We start from the raw sequence: 19,612 nt of genomic DNA on the forward strand, positions 1-19,612 counted from the left end.
TGCAAAAAAGTATATGATCCAATGCAGTAAACCAAATGAAAAAAATATATGATAATCTTCAGGATACATGCTAAGTATTTGTTATTTTGAAAACATGATGTAATTAATTTGGTACGATAGAAAAAAATCACAAAGTTACCTCTAAAAAGATCTTTTAATCAATAATAACTATACTTATATACGTTTCATAATTTTGGTTTTTTGTCAGATTATTCTACAAGCAATATACTATTTAACCTGGGTGTCACTTTTTTAGTAAAATCAATAGATTTTTTTTAAATCCGATATTCTTATTTTCGAACAAAATGCGTACGCATGTGTGCGTAAACGCCGTGTACAGACAATGCCGGCCGAGGCCTGATGCTATACAGACGTGTCGATCTTTTCGCTGCATCATTCATTACGTTACGAGATATTTTTTTGTAATTTTAATTGTAAATTCATTGTTTCATGTTTTCTTATAATCAATTTTATTCTTTCTTGTAAATAAATATATTAAGTTAAAATAGTGTAGTAGTAATTAGGCATTTGTTTTTTTATTATATTATTTGTTATAAATTTTAATTGTGTAAATATGGGAAATAAAGTGAAACGCGTGAGGAAAACTAAAAAACGTTTAAATAAATCAAGCGCCAAACATACATATGAACGATATTAAAAGGTAAGAGTATTTAATTAGTAAACATATTTTTATTTTATAAATTATGAATATTGAAAACATCTATTAGAAAAATGTGCAATCAGTTCGCATATAATCAGATTTTTCGAGTCATTCTTAATAATTACGATAGAGTATTTGGTCAAAGGAAGGAAAACATCAATTGTCTTTCATGGGGATCAAGTGACTACATTCGATCCCCATGAACCCGAAGCATTTTTTTTCATTATAACTACTATGACATATTAAGATACATATTTTTTAAATACATAATTTTATAATTAATAAAAATGTAATTACTAACATATATTTATTTTTTACAGAATAAAGAAAGTCGAAAACAATAACACGGAAGCTATTTATATTGCGTAAGAGTTTAATTTTATTGATTGTTTATAATAAGAATTAAAGTTATGTATGAACTAATTTTAATAATAATAAAAAAAAGTAAAGTCGTAACAAAAAAAATGTAATTGTTGTGAACCAGAGAACTAGAATATTTAGAAGTGTCATTTGTACGTAATTCATAAATTTAAATTTTTTTGTAACGTCCGCCATATTGGATTGAATATAGCAGCAATTCATGATTCGTGCATTGTCATCGAGATTAAATATGTGTGCCAACTTTCAGCTGAAAGTGGGTGTAATATTTATTCCAAGATTCCAGGACATATGTAATAACATTAATACATACAAGTGAAAATAAATAAAAAAATTAACACTAAATGTTTTTTTTTGTAGTACTAAATATAAATAAAAATATTTTAAGTTTAATTAAATCAGTTTTATTTTTTAATCATTTTCGAATAACTTTTTGACTGCAAAAGCACTACAAATAATTCTAATATCCTATCTATTTTTATGAGATTTATGATTAAACCTATTATGATTAACCTTTCATTCATCAATGATTCAACCAAATCGAATTGACAACATTTTTTTCTAGTAAATATTTAGATTTTTTTTTTTTTAATTGAATATATATTTTTTCTTTATGAACCAATATTAATAAAACGAACAAATAATACGCTATATGTTACCCCACGGTCACTACACTACAGATTTCGAACACTTACGATTTTATTATATAAATAGATCATTAAACTTTTATAAAATGTTAAAAATTGGTATGTTTCAATATTTAGTATAAGAACTAATTGTGGTATAATAATATAAATAATAGAAAAAAAAAGGTTAAAACTAACTGTCTATTTTATTGTATACAAAATATAAATAAAAATATTGTAAGTTTAATTGAATCAGTTTTATTTTATAATCATTTGTTAACTAACATCGAAAGAAATGAAAATAATTCTGTTGTCCTATCTATTTTTTATGAGATTTATGATTGATCTTACGTCGCTCGGTTTGGCGCCATCTATTAGAATATTTGGGCGTAATCTCGTCACCTCGCTTAACCCTTAGTACACGGGCTTGCCGTTTTTGTCGATTTTGTAAGTGTGTGGGTGCGATTCTCAAGGGCACTTAGCTCTTGTAGTCCTCTTAATATAGAATATTAATCAAATAACGGATATTCGATGTAGGTATATGCGAGTGATTTATTCGTTATCGGATTCGAACCTTTAAAACAATGGCGACAATTACAACGCCAGTGTTTTGTGCATACTGTTAACATTGTTAACTGCTTGTTAACTTATGAGAAATAATATTAAATCTAAATCAAAATATACTTTATTCGAGTACATTTTCACGACTTTATTAAACTAGCTTCTCCCGCGGCTCCGCTTTATTCTGCATATAACAGATTCCACTGTTATTTTAAACATGGCCTTCTAAATATATTGATAAATAGGCATATAACTCGTGATTATATTAATTATAAAATCAGATGGACTTTGGATATATGGGGCAGGACATACATAAACTTAATATTCTACAGTTATTAACATAGTGGAAAAGAATACCGTTTCTTGCCAATTTTTCTCGATATAATCTACTTTTATAAGCCGGTGCTAACTTTACATTATATCAAAATCCAATAAATAAGGAATATATAATATTTAATAATTAAATACATTTAATGCTTTTATAAATATTCTGACTGCAAATTCAACAAAACAATTAATTAACTATCTACACCTATAATATAATTAAGTATATTGAACATATTTTAAAGTATTTTTAATGTTGACGATGTGATCTTTTTTTTTTTAAATGTTTCCATAGGTTCAAAGATCAACATCATACGGATGTTTATCACTTGCTTTACGATACTAGATATATTTCCGTGATTCATTTGTATTATCGTAATTACTTATTATTGCGCGTATTAGGATTTACGACAAAATAAGCTATATTGCCTTATAAGCGGAAAATGTTATGTTGCAAGTTCATAGACGAACAATAAACACTTATTAATATTTCTCAACGCTATATATAAAGTAAAAGTTAAGGTGAATGCGACATTCCAAATGTCCACAAATGATGGCTTTACATACTTAAACATATAGATTATATACACATTGCCATATTCAGATTATTATCAAAATACATCAACTAAAATGCCGCCATAAGTTTTTTTTTTTATTGTAATAATATGTAGACGGACAAAGACAAAGTTTGCACAGCCACCCATAGACATTGCCGCTGTCAAAAATATTAACCATTCCTAACACAGCCAATGAGCAAACTTGGGAATTAAGATGTTACGTCCCTTGTATCTGTAATTACACTGGGTCACTCATCCTTCAAACCGTAACACGACTATACTATGCATGAAGATAATGGTAGAAGATCTGATGATTGTGTGGTATCTACCCAGACGGTCAGAAAGACCTGCCACAAAATAAAAGTAAAATTGTTCGAAAATAACTTAACCTGATAATATTAGTTATAACTGATGGTGTTAGTTTAATAAAGACAAACAATGAATAATATTCCAATAGTTTATTACAATATTTCCAATTTCATGTAACAAAATATTTCCTGCGATGAACTTGCAATCTTAGCATTATATTTCTCTGAATTCGGTTGTGTTCTACTTTCTGCAATCACCGCTGTGTCACTTTTATTTCCAGCTCTCGGTGCTACGTAATAAACATTTCATCTCTCGTATTGTACGGCTAAACATGTCTCACAATAGATTTCTTGCTCGAAATAGATTTTAAAAATGTTGAAAAACAAAATATAAGAATGGCTAAAAATCCTCAACAATTTTTGAATTACTGTTTAAAAATATATAACATTATATATAAATATTCTGTTAGTATATGTGGGTGAGGTTTGGGTAAAATCTTGTAACTGAATTTTAAGTAACATCTACACACGCGATCGGACTCACAGACTTCGTTTTCATAACGATATAATTCTACAAAATATGTATCCAAAAACCCTAACCATAGTAAAAGAAACAAAATTATTAGTTTTAAAAGGAAATTATTTATTGAACAAAATTTACTTGTTGGTAGGGTTTAGTGCAAGTCCGCATGTGTAGGTACCACCCAATCACAAGATTCATTCTGCCGCTAAACAGCAATTCTGCCTAAAAATTAAAACTTTTTTTTTAATTGATACTTATAACGCAAGGATCTCAATTTAACTCTCCAAATTTTTATTATTTTCTTAATTGTGGCAACATGGCTCCGATAATGCCGCCAATGTCACGTACGAAGACAAAGCATCCCAACAATGTACCGGTATTATTTACGTAATACACTGTTTAATAAATACTTTGCACTACAATATATATCGTAATATTTACAAAGATTAATTTAAGGCTTTCTTGGAACAGATAGCTAATAAATAATTAAATTTAAAATCAAAATACACTTCATTCAAACATGAAGAATTAAATTCGAAAACCGCAAAATAATCCAGTTACTATTTACCGCTGATTAATTAGGTAGGTATATAGCTACATACATTTAAATATATATACCGATAATGAAAATCAGTGAATACGAACGAAATATTTTTTATATTGAAAGCCTTATGGATTTAATAGAAATTATAATTTATTGTGGTAGGAAAAGTGTTTAAGGCTAAATTTAATCTCTATAGGTAGTTTTATTACTCTGTAGGTACAAATGCTATTCAATGAATGACCAGCTGTATCTTTGCAAGGTCATTTCTTATGCGGGTAACGAATACGAATCTGCCCGTAACCACATCCCCTTTTAGTAACTTGATATGGAAAAAATCTCACTTAATTATATAGAATACATTTAATTCCACCTAAATTAGGTACATTACGAACAATGCTTTGGGCGATTCGAGTAAAATTTCAAGGTCGTTTATATGTGCAACGTTTGAAGAATGAAATGTTTCTGACGCAGCATCACTCATCACATATACTGAATAACAATTAATTTAATCACAATGGCTTTTAATTTTTCTTAAGTATTAAATATTTATTGTGCAATTAAAAAAGACATCAAATATTAAATATTAAAATGTAGTTTTATGTTTCAAGAAATAATTCAATAAATAATCAAGAAAAAACTGACCCCGTTTGTTGATAATTTGTTTATAACTTCAACCTTCAAGAAACTACTTAGAAGTACAAATACGACGACAATAATGATTAAACTCAAGAAATACCGGCATATATATACCAGCGCCCCATCAAAGGGTTAATGACTTTAATATGGTAAGTAAACTAAATAGAAAAATTAAACTACCCTCAGTGTAACGTCCAGACTCGTATATACTCGTACATAATATATCAAAGGCAAGTAAACTAAGTAATACACTTAGCAGCGGTGTTGGCTAAATGCAATTTATTGAATTATGTTGCGACAGCGTACTCACTGTTTGATGGAGCTAACCTTGTCGGATCCAATTAAAACTAACTTTTATGTTATTATCACTACATAAAACAAACTTTTACATCACATATAACATATTGAAAATATTTACATAACTAACAGAAGTTATATTTTTAACGATCTGTGAGAAAAAATTCAAAACAGCAGTAAAACGATTCTGATGCAAAAAGGTTTTATATCTGTCGTGCGTATCGTTGACACTTTAAATCTTTAAACGTCACAACTTAAAACACTAGTGCATTTCCTTAAATAAAAAAAAAAACGAAATCATGGTTCCAACTTAATGAAATCGATTCGTATTAAAATTTCCTAATGGACTTTAAATTCTCACGTGATATAGAAGCTTAACATTTAATATAATACTGTGGAATGAAAAATGCTTGCAAGTACTTGTATAAAGTATATTTTGACTTTCGAACAAACTGGTACCTATTTAAAATTGTTTATTAACTACTCATTTGTAATTTGATTAATTATACGTGATTTCATATTGAGAACGTACCTTATTAAATCGACCATAAATGCAACCACGTATGTAATCTCTTATTTAAATTTCTAAATAAGCTTGCACGTGCTACTTGTTTTCTACTCGTATAAACGCTCTTTATTGCTTTTCAAGTTAATAAAATTAAAGTATTTTTCACTAGGCAACCATTGCCAGAAGTATATTTCAGTGCTACTTTATTGCCAAATAAAGTGTTAAATAAATATATTTTTTTTTTTTATTTACCATTACCATTTTACTTGGAACTAATTTAATTCGTTTTTCAGCCTAAAAATATATTTTTTATTTTTAAGTTCTTTAAATTTTGTTAAAGTATTATTATATAGAAATTAAATCAATGTATTTAACTTGTATGTTACTTTCTTTTGAACCCTAAGTAATCACATTCTGCTAATTTTTGCGTCAATGCGTCACCTTGTTCATCTTAATAGCTTTTATCTTGAAGTCGCTACAAGTGTTTCGAGAATTTTAAATTAAATATTTTCATATCAAAAAGGATTTACTATTGTTAATTTTTTTTTTAATATATAATCATGCTGCAAATATATTTAAATACGTCATTGTTTTGAAAAGTTCAATTTAAAGACAATATCGATATTACACAAAAATAAAAGTTCCCATATTATAATGTCACCCTACAATTATTCATAAAACATTGACAAGCGGATACGTTTTTATTTCTCACAGATAAATAGCACTTGCAATGTAATGATTTTGCTCAAAGCAATCAACTCTTGAAGTGAAATCATCTATGTATTGCATTCGCACGTACATACTTGCGTGAAATTACTGAGAATCGCTTAAAGGTACAACATTGTGGTTTTAAATTCATGTAAATAAGAAATGTCAAACAATGTCAATCAATGTTACAACTAAATATTTTTATTAAACATACTTACTATTTTGTTAGTTTTAGCTATACTTATGATCAAATTAAATAATACATATACTAATTAGCAACACAGAATTAACTTGTCTGTTTTAAGGACGAGTTTCACTACGTGAATTAATTCTTTAAACTTATATACCTAAAGCCGACGAAACCACAGATAATGACAAAATGGTCGGTGGAGATATAACATTATAAACAAATATATATATATATTAAGAATGAATAGTTATGAATTCAACAAAGTCCTTAATATGGATAAATAGGTTCCCAGAAAATAATGCGTATACATTGACTTTGATATCGAAAAGCAAAGCAAATAAGTAGTTAAGACTTCAACTGACCGGAACATTGAGTCACAGTAATAAGGCGAACCTATAAACTTACAAACCTAATCAATGGGTCGATTCATAAAATAAAAATAAAAGTCGGAAGGATGTCTGAATCATGCAGACAACATGCATGACTTGTTATACAAGATGGCCATCGAAAAACGCGCCAAAAATCAACGCGTTCTTTTTTAAGCTAACAACCTAATAAAAATATGTTAAACACAATATATTAATAAAGAAAATATGAATTTATTTTAATTGAATTATGCATTTTTTTATTCGATTTTTTTTATTTTAAGAGTTTTTTTTTTAAATACGTACCTATTTGTTAAAAGTAAAAACTGCCGTGATCAACTTTCTTCTTTTAAGCGATTAGTTAAAAACTTTTTGTTTTGTAGGCATTTCGTTACTATAATAAACACTGTTTTGTGAATAATTACTGGATTGCTCTTTGCTGTCGGTTTTACGTTATTATTAGAACTCTTACTAATCTGGAATGGAATGAGGTCGTATATGTTTTTTTATTATTTTGTTTGATTTATGTTCAAATATCGCAGACAAATATATTTAACTCTTTAGAATTACGCCTATTTTGTTTAACATTCACAAAAGTGAATTTACTTTAATAAAGTGAACTGTAGTATTTTTTGAAATTTAAGAAATGTAATATAAAGCAGGATGATGAAAATATAATACCCCTAGCGCATTACATCCTCATTCGGTCCCGACGACAATCGGAGGATGTTCCTATGGAATTTATAGCACTCCTGATTTAAATGTATAATGACCACGTAGGCGTACACCGGTTGAATACCATTTGTTTCGGTTGTAGGTACCATCAGACGATCGCGCGACGGTGTAAATTTATCTCCGTGATGAGAATAATTCCAGTTTTTAATCAGTATCACAAACCGATCAGGCGATTATCCGTTAATACATGATACTGACAGTCATTATTTCATTTATCCATCTAAAATCTATTCTAATTTATCTTAAATAAATTTTTATTACTCTCAATATATTTAATTTTTAATATCAGTGTTAGAATCTAATTAATTAGTTCTTCTGTGTCATAATTAATGTGTTAGATATAAAATGTAACTATGGAATTATCATAGCCGACTTAGGTCACGAGTGTTTCCTTGAATAAGTATATTCTATTCGGCTACATATATTATGTCCCTGTTTAACAAATATTGCAATGGATAGTGCAAAAGAGACAAACAATATGATGATACTTATTATTTAATTTTATTTAAAGAACGCCTGATATTTAATTTCGTAACAGTATGAAAAATAAGTAAACTGATGCCAACCGAAAAAAAAAAACAGACACATGTTTTAAACTATTTATAAATAGTTTAAAAACATTAAAACTAGTCTTATTGTTGAGTGTAATGCATAAATCCCAGATGGTTTGCAAACGCACAATTAATTACAAGACGTAGGAATGAATCACGCCTCAAATGCCGAAGAAACGACTCGTTTACATGGCACCATCGAATGAGACGCATAAGTGTGTCGCCTTATTATATGTGACTCAATTTCTTCGAAAATCATACAAACATATAATAAAAAAATTAAATTTATAATTCAACTAAGTTATTAACGTTAATAAATTAATACCTTTTCCTAAAAACTCAACTGTAACTAGTATTATAGGTTACTCAACTAAACCAACATCACATGAACTAAACACGCCACGCTTGATCCAGCTATATCGATTCGAACATTTTAGTCGTAACGTAACCAAATTCAAACTTAAATACAGTTTGCAAAAGTTCTAAAGTCAGAATCTGGCAGTGACATGCAAATTCGCCACTCGAAATGCAACGTGACATGACGAGAGGGGGGTGAGGCGGCATTCCTAGCTGGGAGGGAGCGGTCATCGACCGTCCTCCGTTGGCCGTATAAACTACGCAGCCGCATAAGGTCAATACAGCTCGCCTCGCCGACCGGTCCAGCCGTTTCGAAACGCCATTGTTCCAATGACGGCTCCACACGACTCCGAAAATCAATTATAGCACATGCTAAATCTAATTTACTTGCGCAAGAGAGGATATTATCTCATAATCAGATTGTGTGTAATGCGTTTTGTCGCCACAAATATTTTAGCTTGCCTAGAAACCTACTTCTACACGTAACTCGACTGACTTAGTATACAGATGGCCGAGGCAAATATTTTTTATCGAATTACGTATAATTTTACCGTTTACGCTTATTTTAATAGGATTCGCTTTCGTAAACGCTTAATGAGCACCACATTTCCTATCCATAATTGATGGTATGTCAATGTATCTAAAACACTTAGGAAATAAATAAAAGTAATCACATCCTCTAGTTGAAGCTAATCAGTGATAAACGCGACTACAGTGAGTCACGATAAACATGTCACCACATGTTTTAATATATAATTTAACCTACCTAAACTTTCTAACAATGGATAATAAGACACTTCTTAGTCATACGATCATGCATATTCAGTAAGTTTCACTTAAATAATATTAATATTCCAGAAACGTAATCGCTCATAAGTCAACATGGCCGACGCGTCACCATGTGATTCAAAATAGTTTGATATCGCATAACAAGAAAAAATTCCTTCTGGAGTGAGATAAGGAAATTGATAACGTTGTTGGAATTTATTTCAAAATTTAATTTATCTTTTAGTTTATATCAACTGTTAGAAAAAATAATATCATTTCTCTTCGTATAATACAATATTATTCGTATATTACTTACAATTATTCTAAGTTATATTAGAAACAACATGTATTTTTCAAATTAAATACTAACTTAGGTAGGTAGGTATATTGTAAAACTTATTTAAAAAACTATTTTTATTATCAATTGTATTATATATAATTAAAATTGAAATCTTTGAAACAATTCCTTTGTATATTTAATTTTGAATACAATTGAAATTATACTTCGTAAAATCTTATTTAATACCTCCGTTTCTAGGTGTCTGTTGCGTCACACCACTCGAATAAATAAATCGTTAAGGCTGAATGCTAAGTTTTTCTGAGACTCGCAAAAGATGACTTCATTGCTTGCTACTCGTGATATCCGACCGAGTTTATTTTGCGTGTTCTTATATAATAAATATTCAATGAAAAATGACACTTACCTTGGTTGAATAATATGCTTTGAGGCGATGTCTTTCCGCAAATATTTCTTCGTGTTCATTAAAACAGTTATTGATATTATTCAGTAGTGTTGTTGTATGAAAGTTACCTTACGTAATGCTTACATACTAAAAAAGATTCATTTTCATATCTAGTTAATTTTGTGTTACCAAATGCAATATTTTGCATGAGTTTTTATCTTTTATAATAAAAATATGTATATAAAATTGATGCCATATTCATTAATAAATAAGTTATTTATATTTTAAATCATTTGCCTTTAGTTTCTTGCAATAGCAGTATAGCGTAAAGTGCTAAGAATATCTTTATGTACTTCCTTATTTTTAACTCAACATTGAAATATGTAAAAAATACCAAAATATAAATCTACTCCATGAATATGTACATAATTATTAAATGATTATGTAGTGTGATGTAACCGGTTGTTTTTTTTTTTTTTGTTGGTAACAATCAAATATTTTAGATATTAATAGTAGCATTGTTTACTCCTCATAAGTTTGTAGATCTTTAAGTAGACGAATCATATTTATATAAAATAAAATATCCATCAATCATTACTCGTTAACAGCCCTGTCGGAAACTCGGCCAAATTATTTAATAACTTTAAATTTTAGTTCACGCAAAACAATTAAGCTTAATATGAAGTTAAGCGAGGCTCTTAAAAATAATAATAAAGTAGCAAAAACGCAGGCATCGTGTGGAAACTGTCATGACAAACAATGGTAAAAGTTTGCTCACTAACTACCTCCTCGTGCTGTCTGAGCATCCAACTGAATTATGATTTATTTCCTCGTTTAGTTAAAGACAAGATAATATGTGGATATCTTTTATGTGTCGAATAATCGACCAAAACGTAGCAAAATCTGTCGCTTTTACTTTGTTCCAAATAAAATAATTAGTGTACTTACTTTCATATCCCGCAGTCCACGCCCACAGCGACACCATCGCCAACAGCCAGTGATACATAAGCCCTTCAATCTTCCAATAGAGAGGTCCGTACAAGGGTCTCGTCAGACGCAGCGCCATCATCCACACCACGTAAGCGGGTATGCAGTATATGTTGTTCAAGACCGCGAATGTCGTGCGCGTCGCGATCCTCACGTACCGGCTGAAAAAGCAGGGCCGCGGTTCATCCCTGCCGCCTTGCCGTCTCTCCACACTCGGGACGGACTACATGGACACCGTGACAGGGGAGGTGACGGGACACTGGTGGAGAGTGAGACTAGCGAGGCGGCACCGCACCGCGTTCTCCCTGCGGACAGCTGCCGAGACGCGAGGGCTTTCGTCGGACGCGGACAATGGCGCTGCGCGTTCAATAAAACACAATACGTACATTCGACGATATTTATTAATGGAATCGTTCACCGGATCACTGACGGTTATTTCGTTAAGTAGACTGCGAGTACAAATTTAAAAATCGCCCGTCGGCGAGCGATGCGTCGCTGGCCGGCGGGCTTACATGCGATTTCATTTGCGACACACATTTTACACCGATCGACGTAACATTAACTCGTACGAGGCGAGCACACATAGACAGACATACACAATTTTAGTTTACGATGCATACTGTGGCACGACCGCGGCCGGTCGGATTCGTCGTGTAAAATCAATACAAAGTTCATATATAAAATTAAAAAACGACATCGGACCGCTGAAATAATACAAAAATTACAATATTAAAGACTGTACACTATCTAATATATACAATATTTGCCAGCATAGATATGTGCGGGGGCAGTATATACAGGGCGGTGGGGTACGGGCCTCGCACGAGCTGATCACACGTTGTAGTCGTGCGCCATCAGGCCGTGCACCTGCTCGAGGCGGAACGCGAGCCGCTGCTTCTGCGAGAACTCGTCCTCCTCGAGCGTCACCATTAGCTGTTCGTTGTATTTCACCGCGTACGCGTACAGCTCGTTCAGTGCGCAGTTCGTATTGAACTCTTTAGTGTGGAGGCGTGACTCCTCAGCTAACATTGCATTCATATCCTGATCAGATATGGCCGGCATCAATTTTATGTCTGCGTAATATCGCTCTACCCATTCCTTATACACTGGAATATCTTTAGCATACAGAAGCTTAGAAGAAGGAGAATCTTTGCCAAGGATGTGGTCGGAAGTCGAGCACGAATCCATGAAAGTCTGCGCAATTACGGACAAGCAAGAATCAACTGTATTAGACTTGTAAACATCAAAGACGAAATTGGGATTTTTAATAAGATTAACCCAAAAACGTAAGGGAAGGGAATTGCTTTTCCAAGTATGAACCACTTCAGGATCGGATATGGCATGCTGGAGCGCTTGATCATCGAGAAAATCAAACATATATTTTATTGCAAGAGGTAGAGCGGAGCCGCGATGCGCGGTGCTGAAAATAGTCTCGAATAAATCATCTACAAACTTTTGCAACGTTCCCTTAGTAGCGAGAAGACGTGTAAGATATATTTCAGATACCATTTTATTTCCACGCTCTCCCTCCTTATGTGCGTCACCGTCATGATGTCTAACGAGATGCCAATATTTGAAACCGCCACCGTGTTCATATTTAAGAGGACTAGCAGGAGGGCTAGCTGAACCGTACTTGCCCCTATTGAGAGTTTCATATGTATGCGACTTATCATTCTTTTCCATGTTCGAAAGATTGTATACTGAACTTTGTTTCGCGACTAAACTTAAACAAGCGCCATCGGGTACGCGATAGTGATTAAGAGTATTGAGCTTACGCCATTCGCCTTCACATTTAGTAGTGCTATCTTCATCATAAAGAATTAAGCGACCGCAAGCGCCCGTGCGCCATTCCAAATCTAACTCGTCACGACTAGGTCTCTGAGAGTACGGTGTGGCTCGGTAAATAGCGTCTAAACATTTTTCTTTTACTTGGCTAATCGTATCACAGTCAAGAACTTTTACTTGCACGTTTTCTGTTGTAGCCTCTAAGCCGCTAACGAAGATTGTTTGTTGCGATATGGACACGCTCACGGTCATTGGTTTGAAATCGATCGACTGCCTAATTAGTTTTTCTTCGCTTAAAGAATATCGCGCCTCGGACGTTATAACATCTACAGGCCCTTTGTCTACTTGACCTTTCATTGACCTAAACAAGAGGTACAGAGGCTCGCCAGCGCATTCACGAAGAAATTTGTATAAGAGGAAAGTGAACCAAGCGCTCAACATTTTTTCGGCGACGCTTTCGGTACGCCTAAGCAACAATTTAGGATGGCTCTTGCTTTCCATGCATTTCTCTATAAGCTCCGCTAATAGTGTCTTTAAAACATCAGTACAGTATTCCATTTTACTTTGTAAGGTTACCATTATGAGAGAAGCTACATTAACACGATCACGCATTGAAAAATACCTATTGCTTTCTAAAGTACGAATAAATAATAGAAGGAATGTTTTGTTCATAATTAACTGTCCGAACATTCTCAGACCCTTTTCTTTCCTAATAAGCTCTGGGCGTTCCCACTGGAGGACGGCGTGATCGTCTATATTGGGGAACAATATCTTCATAGCGTACGTACGATAATCTAGGAAAGGTATACCGCCCGTAACATCTCCCGTCAAATCTGTCATTTCAGTCTGCAGTTCCGCGAATGCCTCCTTACACTCTGCGGCTACCCTTAATTCTAAAATATCCATTTGCTCCTGCATATTTTTTAATACTCTAATATTTTCAGTGGATTTTCTCCTATACATAACTAGAAACACGACTAACACTAATATGAATATTACAATACTTGCTATAACACCGAATAATACTGGCTTTCCTATCGCTGCTTGTAAGCCTGCCTGCGACGAATAGGATAATTTACCGATTTTATAAGTTAGAGCGCGACCTACTCTTACGACAACTTCTGGAGTGTCTACCCCGTCGGGTAATTCGTCCCGAGAGGGCGGCCTGCACGTTAGTTGATGTCTAGAAAGAGAAGTGACATTACACAAACTTTCCCCTATATGAACTTCGACATCAGTCTCGGTACATGCTCTATCTAAATTTTGGCCGTTAATTGTTAAATATTCAGACTTATAATATTTAACATCTTCATCAAATTTTTCGTAAATAGGATCTGGATAAAGTAAAAACGCTTCGCCTGTCTTGGTGGTAAGATTTTGAACGCTTTGTACGTCGTCCATATTGAACCCGTATTCTAACTCTAACGGCCTATCGGGATCTAGATTCAGGCCAGCGCTTTCGATCCCAGGAGATTCGCATATGAGATGGGTCTTCAAATCGACTCTATGACAAGGGGCAATATACGGTCGGTTATCGTGATATACGTATATCTGCGGGAACCGAATAGAATGGAAATTACGGCCCAATACTTTGATGTTTATCCCTCCGGATGGAATTCCTTTGGGTTGTTTGCGTTGTGATGCTAATGGTGGACCAGATTCTACGGAAACTACAACGGGATCTTCGATGTATTCAAATTTTTCGCGTTCTAAAGTACGCATGCCATTATCGAAACGCATTCGTAACGTGCCCATTTTTAATTGATATGAGTGACTAGTTCTACAGACCGCTTCCTCGTGAGATACAGACAATATAGCACAAGGTAAGTCATCAATAAATGCCTGAATATTACTTCCAGCATTTAAATATTCGCCTGTTATACTTAATTTAGTACCACCGGATTGTGGACCGTATTTGGGCTGAATCGAATTGATTTTTGGATTCACAAAAGCATAGTGATGTTTTGACTCCCCACGATAGTCTGCGACACGAACAACAACTGGCCCATCCCGAGGCACTTCTTCTCCCGGACCGTCAACGGTGCAAACAATACGTCTTGTTTTAACATATAACTCAATGATAGGCTGACATTTTATACCCGCTATTGTTACTCCGTTATAGATGTCCGATATATTTCTACCTAAATTTATACCTTCGATAGTAATATTAGTACCTCCGTCCCACGGGCCTAGCTTTGGTTTAAACGAGTGAATTTCCGGATTAGGGCAAGTTTGAGTACGATTTAGCCACACACTTGGTGCGTCACATTGTTCCTGAACCTCACATCTATCTGAGCCCTGGCACCAACCGCATCCGAATTTTTCAGGCAACGCTAAGCAAATACCGCAATTATCTGCCATATCATTACAACGATAGATAAGAATATGAGTGTTATCTGGATTATCTAATGGCTTTGAACCACCCCATATAACAGCAAAGGAAGCAGTTATATTAGGCGCGCGAGAAGTGTAAGTAAATTCTACAGCCTCACAGTAAATTGTATCGGCGAGTAACTGAGCATTAACATGAGTAACACGACCCTCTATATTAAACTGACATACGAATCTTGTTTGAACTATGAACTGACCGATAATGTGAACTTTTACTTTGATAGCTTTTTTCACGCCGGATGGTACTAAAATTTCGTTAGTGCCGTCGGAAGTGGAATTTATCGTAGGGCAAAATCCGGGACCAGAGCGATAACTGGGGCCAATTCTACTTACGCCGGTTACTAAAATATCGTTTCTACAATTTTCGGCTGTATCATGTGTACAGCGATGACCATCAACACACCAATCACAAGGAAAAGACGAACTGACACACTGAGTACACGAGCTATACGTATTACAATCAAAAAATGTAAAATTAGTAGCTACAAAATCAGGTCCCTGAGTAGTGCGTACGGAAAGTTTGGCTGTAAAATGATGCTGACCAGCAGGAATAGGTGGGAGAGTATCTGTACGCGGTGTAGTACAATTTACCCCATATGGTTTCCTAGTCGCGTTAGTTATAAGAGTACGATCTAAAGCTGTAAATGCACACAAGAATTGTCCATTAAGTGTGGGCAAGTTTTCAATAACTAAATCTAAAGTTCTTGCAGTTGTTCGTTGCAATTGATTGGGTGTAACTTGAGTAATGGTAGTGCAACGTCCGCTGCGGTAAGAAATCCAATACAGAGCATCTTTAGCTGCATCCTGGCAGTCTGATCTCAAGCTGCACTTGTTCTCAAGAGAACACCATCCACAATAAGGATCTTTGGCTCCAAGACATGTTAGGCATGATTTATAAACGCTACACTCTTGAACTTTTACTTTTGACACTTTTCTTTCAGTCATTACATATAAATGCATTAATTGAGTATCGAAGAACAAGTCTTTATTCACTGGTGAACTCTCATCTACAACAATATCTCCATATTCAAAAGCCGAGGTAGCACTTTCTACAACGATCTTCTTAAGGTGACCCTCAGCTGTGCCTGCGAAAACAACAGTGTAATCTCCGGTAGCTGTCGCGGCTACTGCGGTTAATCTCTTCTTAAATACAGCAACTGGTACTGCTTCAACTGGTTGTTCGCCTCCTAATGGAGTGTTTACATCCAAACCACAAAAATCTTCACTTATTGATTGTAGCTTCGTTCCGATACAAGCATGGGATGGCGATATAAAATCTAATCCTCGAGAGCCGTTTCCACTAAAGCAGGTTTTTATGTTTTGCATGAATTTGCGTCGTATGGCTTTAAGTGAATAAACACAAAGGGCCGATAAGTTCGAAGGTGTGTTGGTATTAATAGATTCACTCTGGCTAAATGCAGCAAAGAGAACATCATGTTGAGCAGTAATTCCTAGTTCACCTGCTAGTACAGAGCCGGCTTTTCCAACAAATGCTGCTTGTACGAGGTTGTATCCAAAGTTGCCACCGCCTTCGCCCATACAAGACATAGGTATCTCGGTGTAAGAATAGTAATTCTCATCATCATGGCAGACACGTACCAACTTGCTATAATATGTGTCAGAACCCACACCTCGTAGCTGTGTTGTCAAAAAGTAGCTAAATCCTTCCGAACTGAAGCCATACACGTAATTTATAGGGTAACGTTCTCGAGATAAAGAATTAACAAACATACGAGTCCCAGTAGTGACGGCTGTTCTGGCTATCATAAAAAGTCTGTCATCCTCTAGAGAACGGCTACTAACTGTAGGTACTTCCGAACGATACGGTGAGTTTCCAGTAAACGTTACTCCCACATACATAACTTGCGTCATTGGTGGATTAGGAGGTCCCGGCGCAATAAACGCTACGGTGGATGCACTGGCATTGTTCGCTACAACTGGTTCGCGGACTTCACGTACGTCATGAGATATATTATTCAGATTTCGTACGGAACACAACCCTTGAAGCACCGAACCACACGTTATAAGGCGGCTCGTTGCATAGTCAATCACAAGCGCTTTGTTAACATTATCCGTTGGTTTCTTTACGAAGTTGGGTGGGCAATCAAACGTGCACTGTGCTGAGTCATTAACTGGGCCCGTCTTAATAAACTGCGCAAGTTCGAGATCTGGGGAAAGCTGATAGATTATATTGACAGCTCCAATGTAGACACGTCCCGTGTTGCGATCGACGACTAGGTGATTGAAGAGAGAGGTAGACGCAGCGACCTTGTCGGAGAAAGTGCACACCACGTCCTGCGAGGCGCGCGCGGCGGCGCACGCGGCCCCGAGGGCCAGCAGCACGCGCCACATGGCGCGGGCGCATGTGGCCTACCGTTGTCGCCCGCGTAGGCACCCACCCGTCCATCTGGAACGCGATACACCCGCTCAGCCACTGTCCGACGTTGCCGTTTCGTTCCCATCGCACAAAACCGCCCCTCATCCCACGACTCACTTAATAAATCTTCTAAATTATATAGAACTGACGACGAGTTCGAAAAGGCTCGGAGAGGTCTAGTGCGATTGGATCGAGTACGTGAGCTGAAGCGGGGACGCCCTGTTGCCCGTCTTCCTCGATGACATAAGTACCAACCTATTTTACATGTTATCGACTATTCAGCCACCCTACGCGATAACTGGTCGACTAAGATGGTCAAACATTTCAATAATAATAATGTAATGAATTGTCACAATTATGAGTACAATGCCTTGCAAGTACGTAAATAAAAATGAAAGAATGTAGCAACCTGTGCAACGGATGTTTTTCTATCGCCGCGTACAAAAATAGGTTAGTACTAGGAATGAACGGGCACCGGCGGCCCCGACGCGGTCAGTGTACTGATAGTCACACGCCGACGAAAGCCTCAGCATTATAAAGGAAGTAACAAAAAATCATACAAATTGGCATGCTGTTCGTACGAGGGAGTGAACGTGGTAGCGTAACGATAAATAAAAGAAAACAAATCATATTCGAAAGAACTGAATACATCGACGACATCGAGTATACTTACAGGATAGCCATGACGGAATAAGATCGGACGGGCTTCAAAATTTCTATCACTACTTGATCATATGCATGTATGGAAGCGCACTTTCATAATGCGGAGACCGTAGTGTAGGCTCTGGCCGAGACCTGTAACAACAAACATTGTGTTTAAGGCCCGTTGGGGCTCCATCCGCGATTTATTTTGACTCCGTGCACTTTTATTACAATAAACATTTTAAAAGTTTTAAATATTTATTGAAACTAGCTTAATAATTATATATTTGCATTCGATTCAAAATATTCATTAAAAAAATATTAAATAATTCGACTCACAAAAAGTCATGTGCTCGATAAAATGATTCGATAACCCTAACAGAATCTGAACGCTATACCGCACGACCGCGACCGGTCGTCGTTCTTGTTGATTGCATTCTCGCCACCACCCACTCGACCTAATCTACCACCTACGCACGCGAACCGACACAAAAATACTATTGCATCGACAATCACTGATTACAAACCTATCTAAAACTGAAACAGTTATATTGTAACGTTTACAGAAAAACTTATGCTTCGCTGGAGAACGGAGAAAGAATGTCAGCCATTACCGCGCACGCGAGTCGATAAACGGAAGCCATTTCAATAAACGCCAATTTTTCTACCGTGTCACAATCTAATTTAGTTTTAAACTTAAAACTTACCGTTTATAATGATTATCTCTTAAACGATACAATCCTTAAGAATCCAGGACCAGGTGGCAAGACTCGCTAAACACTATTGCACCACTTCACAATATTCTTTGTATAATCACTGTTGATATTTATAACAAAACACTAACACCACAAGTAACGGTCCTATTCACATTATTCTGACAAAATAACTTGTTTTCGGTTGGTATTGTCGGTTTAGTATGCACTGAAGCCCGTTTGAACAAGGAGTCCACGACAAGAGCATCAGTCTTCGTATGTCGCCATGGAATGATTTCGGTTTCGCTTTTCGAACGAGTCTAGGCGTGACTGACCCGAGCCAAGCCGATTCCGCCCGATCCAGTAAATTAATGCGTAAATGTACCACTTGGAGCAGCACGGTCTATGAATGCGTTCTGAAATAATATTTCAAATTAAAACATAAAAAGAAGAAAGGC

The 19,612-nt window shown here is 35.1% G+C and overlaps 1 protein-coding gene across 2 annotated transcripts in view; it reads right to left on the reverse strand.

The window, feature by feature from the left end:
- LOC125068871 (acyl-CoA:lysophosphatidylglycerol acyltransferase 1) overlaps positions 1-19,500 on the reverse strand; it is a 333,075-nt gene extending 313,575 nt beyond the window's left edge. The window contains exons 1-3 of one of the 2 annotated variants that reach the window (XM_047678223.1): positions 19,170-19,500; positions 18,494-18,615; positions 11,229-11,428 (exon numbers count right to left, since the gene is read on the reverse strand). In XM_047678223.1, the coding sequence (XP_047534179.1) occupies positions 11,229-11,428; positions 18,494-18,504 (211 nt within the window). In that variant the 5' untranslated portion in view covers positions 18,505-18,615; positions 19,170-19,500. Of the gene's footprint in view, positions 1-11,228; positions 11,429-11,650; positions 17,851-18,493; positions 18,616-19,169 lie in introns of those variants that run through there. The other variant, XM_047678222.1, reaches the window with a different exon arrangement.
- Between the last annotated feature and the right edge of the window lie 112 nt (positions 19,501-19,612).

This window comes from Vanessa atalanta, chromosome 14, assembly GCF_905147765.1.
Source record: "Vanessa atalanta chromosome 14, ilVanAtal1.2, whole genome shotgun sequence".
Lineage (NCBI taxonomy): Eukaryota > Metazoa > Arthropoda > Insecta > Lepidoptera > Nymphalidae > Vanessa > Vanessa atalanta.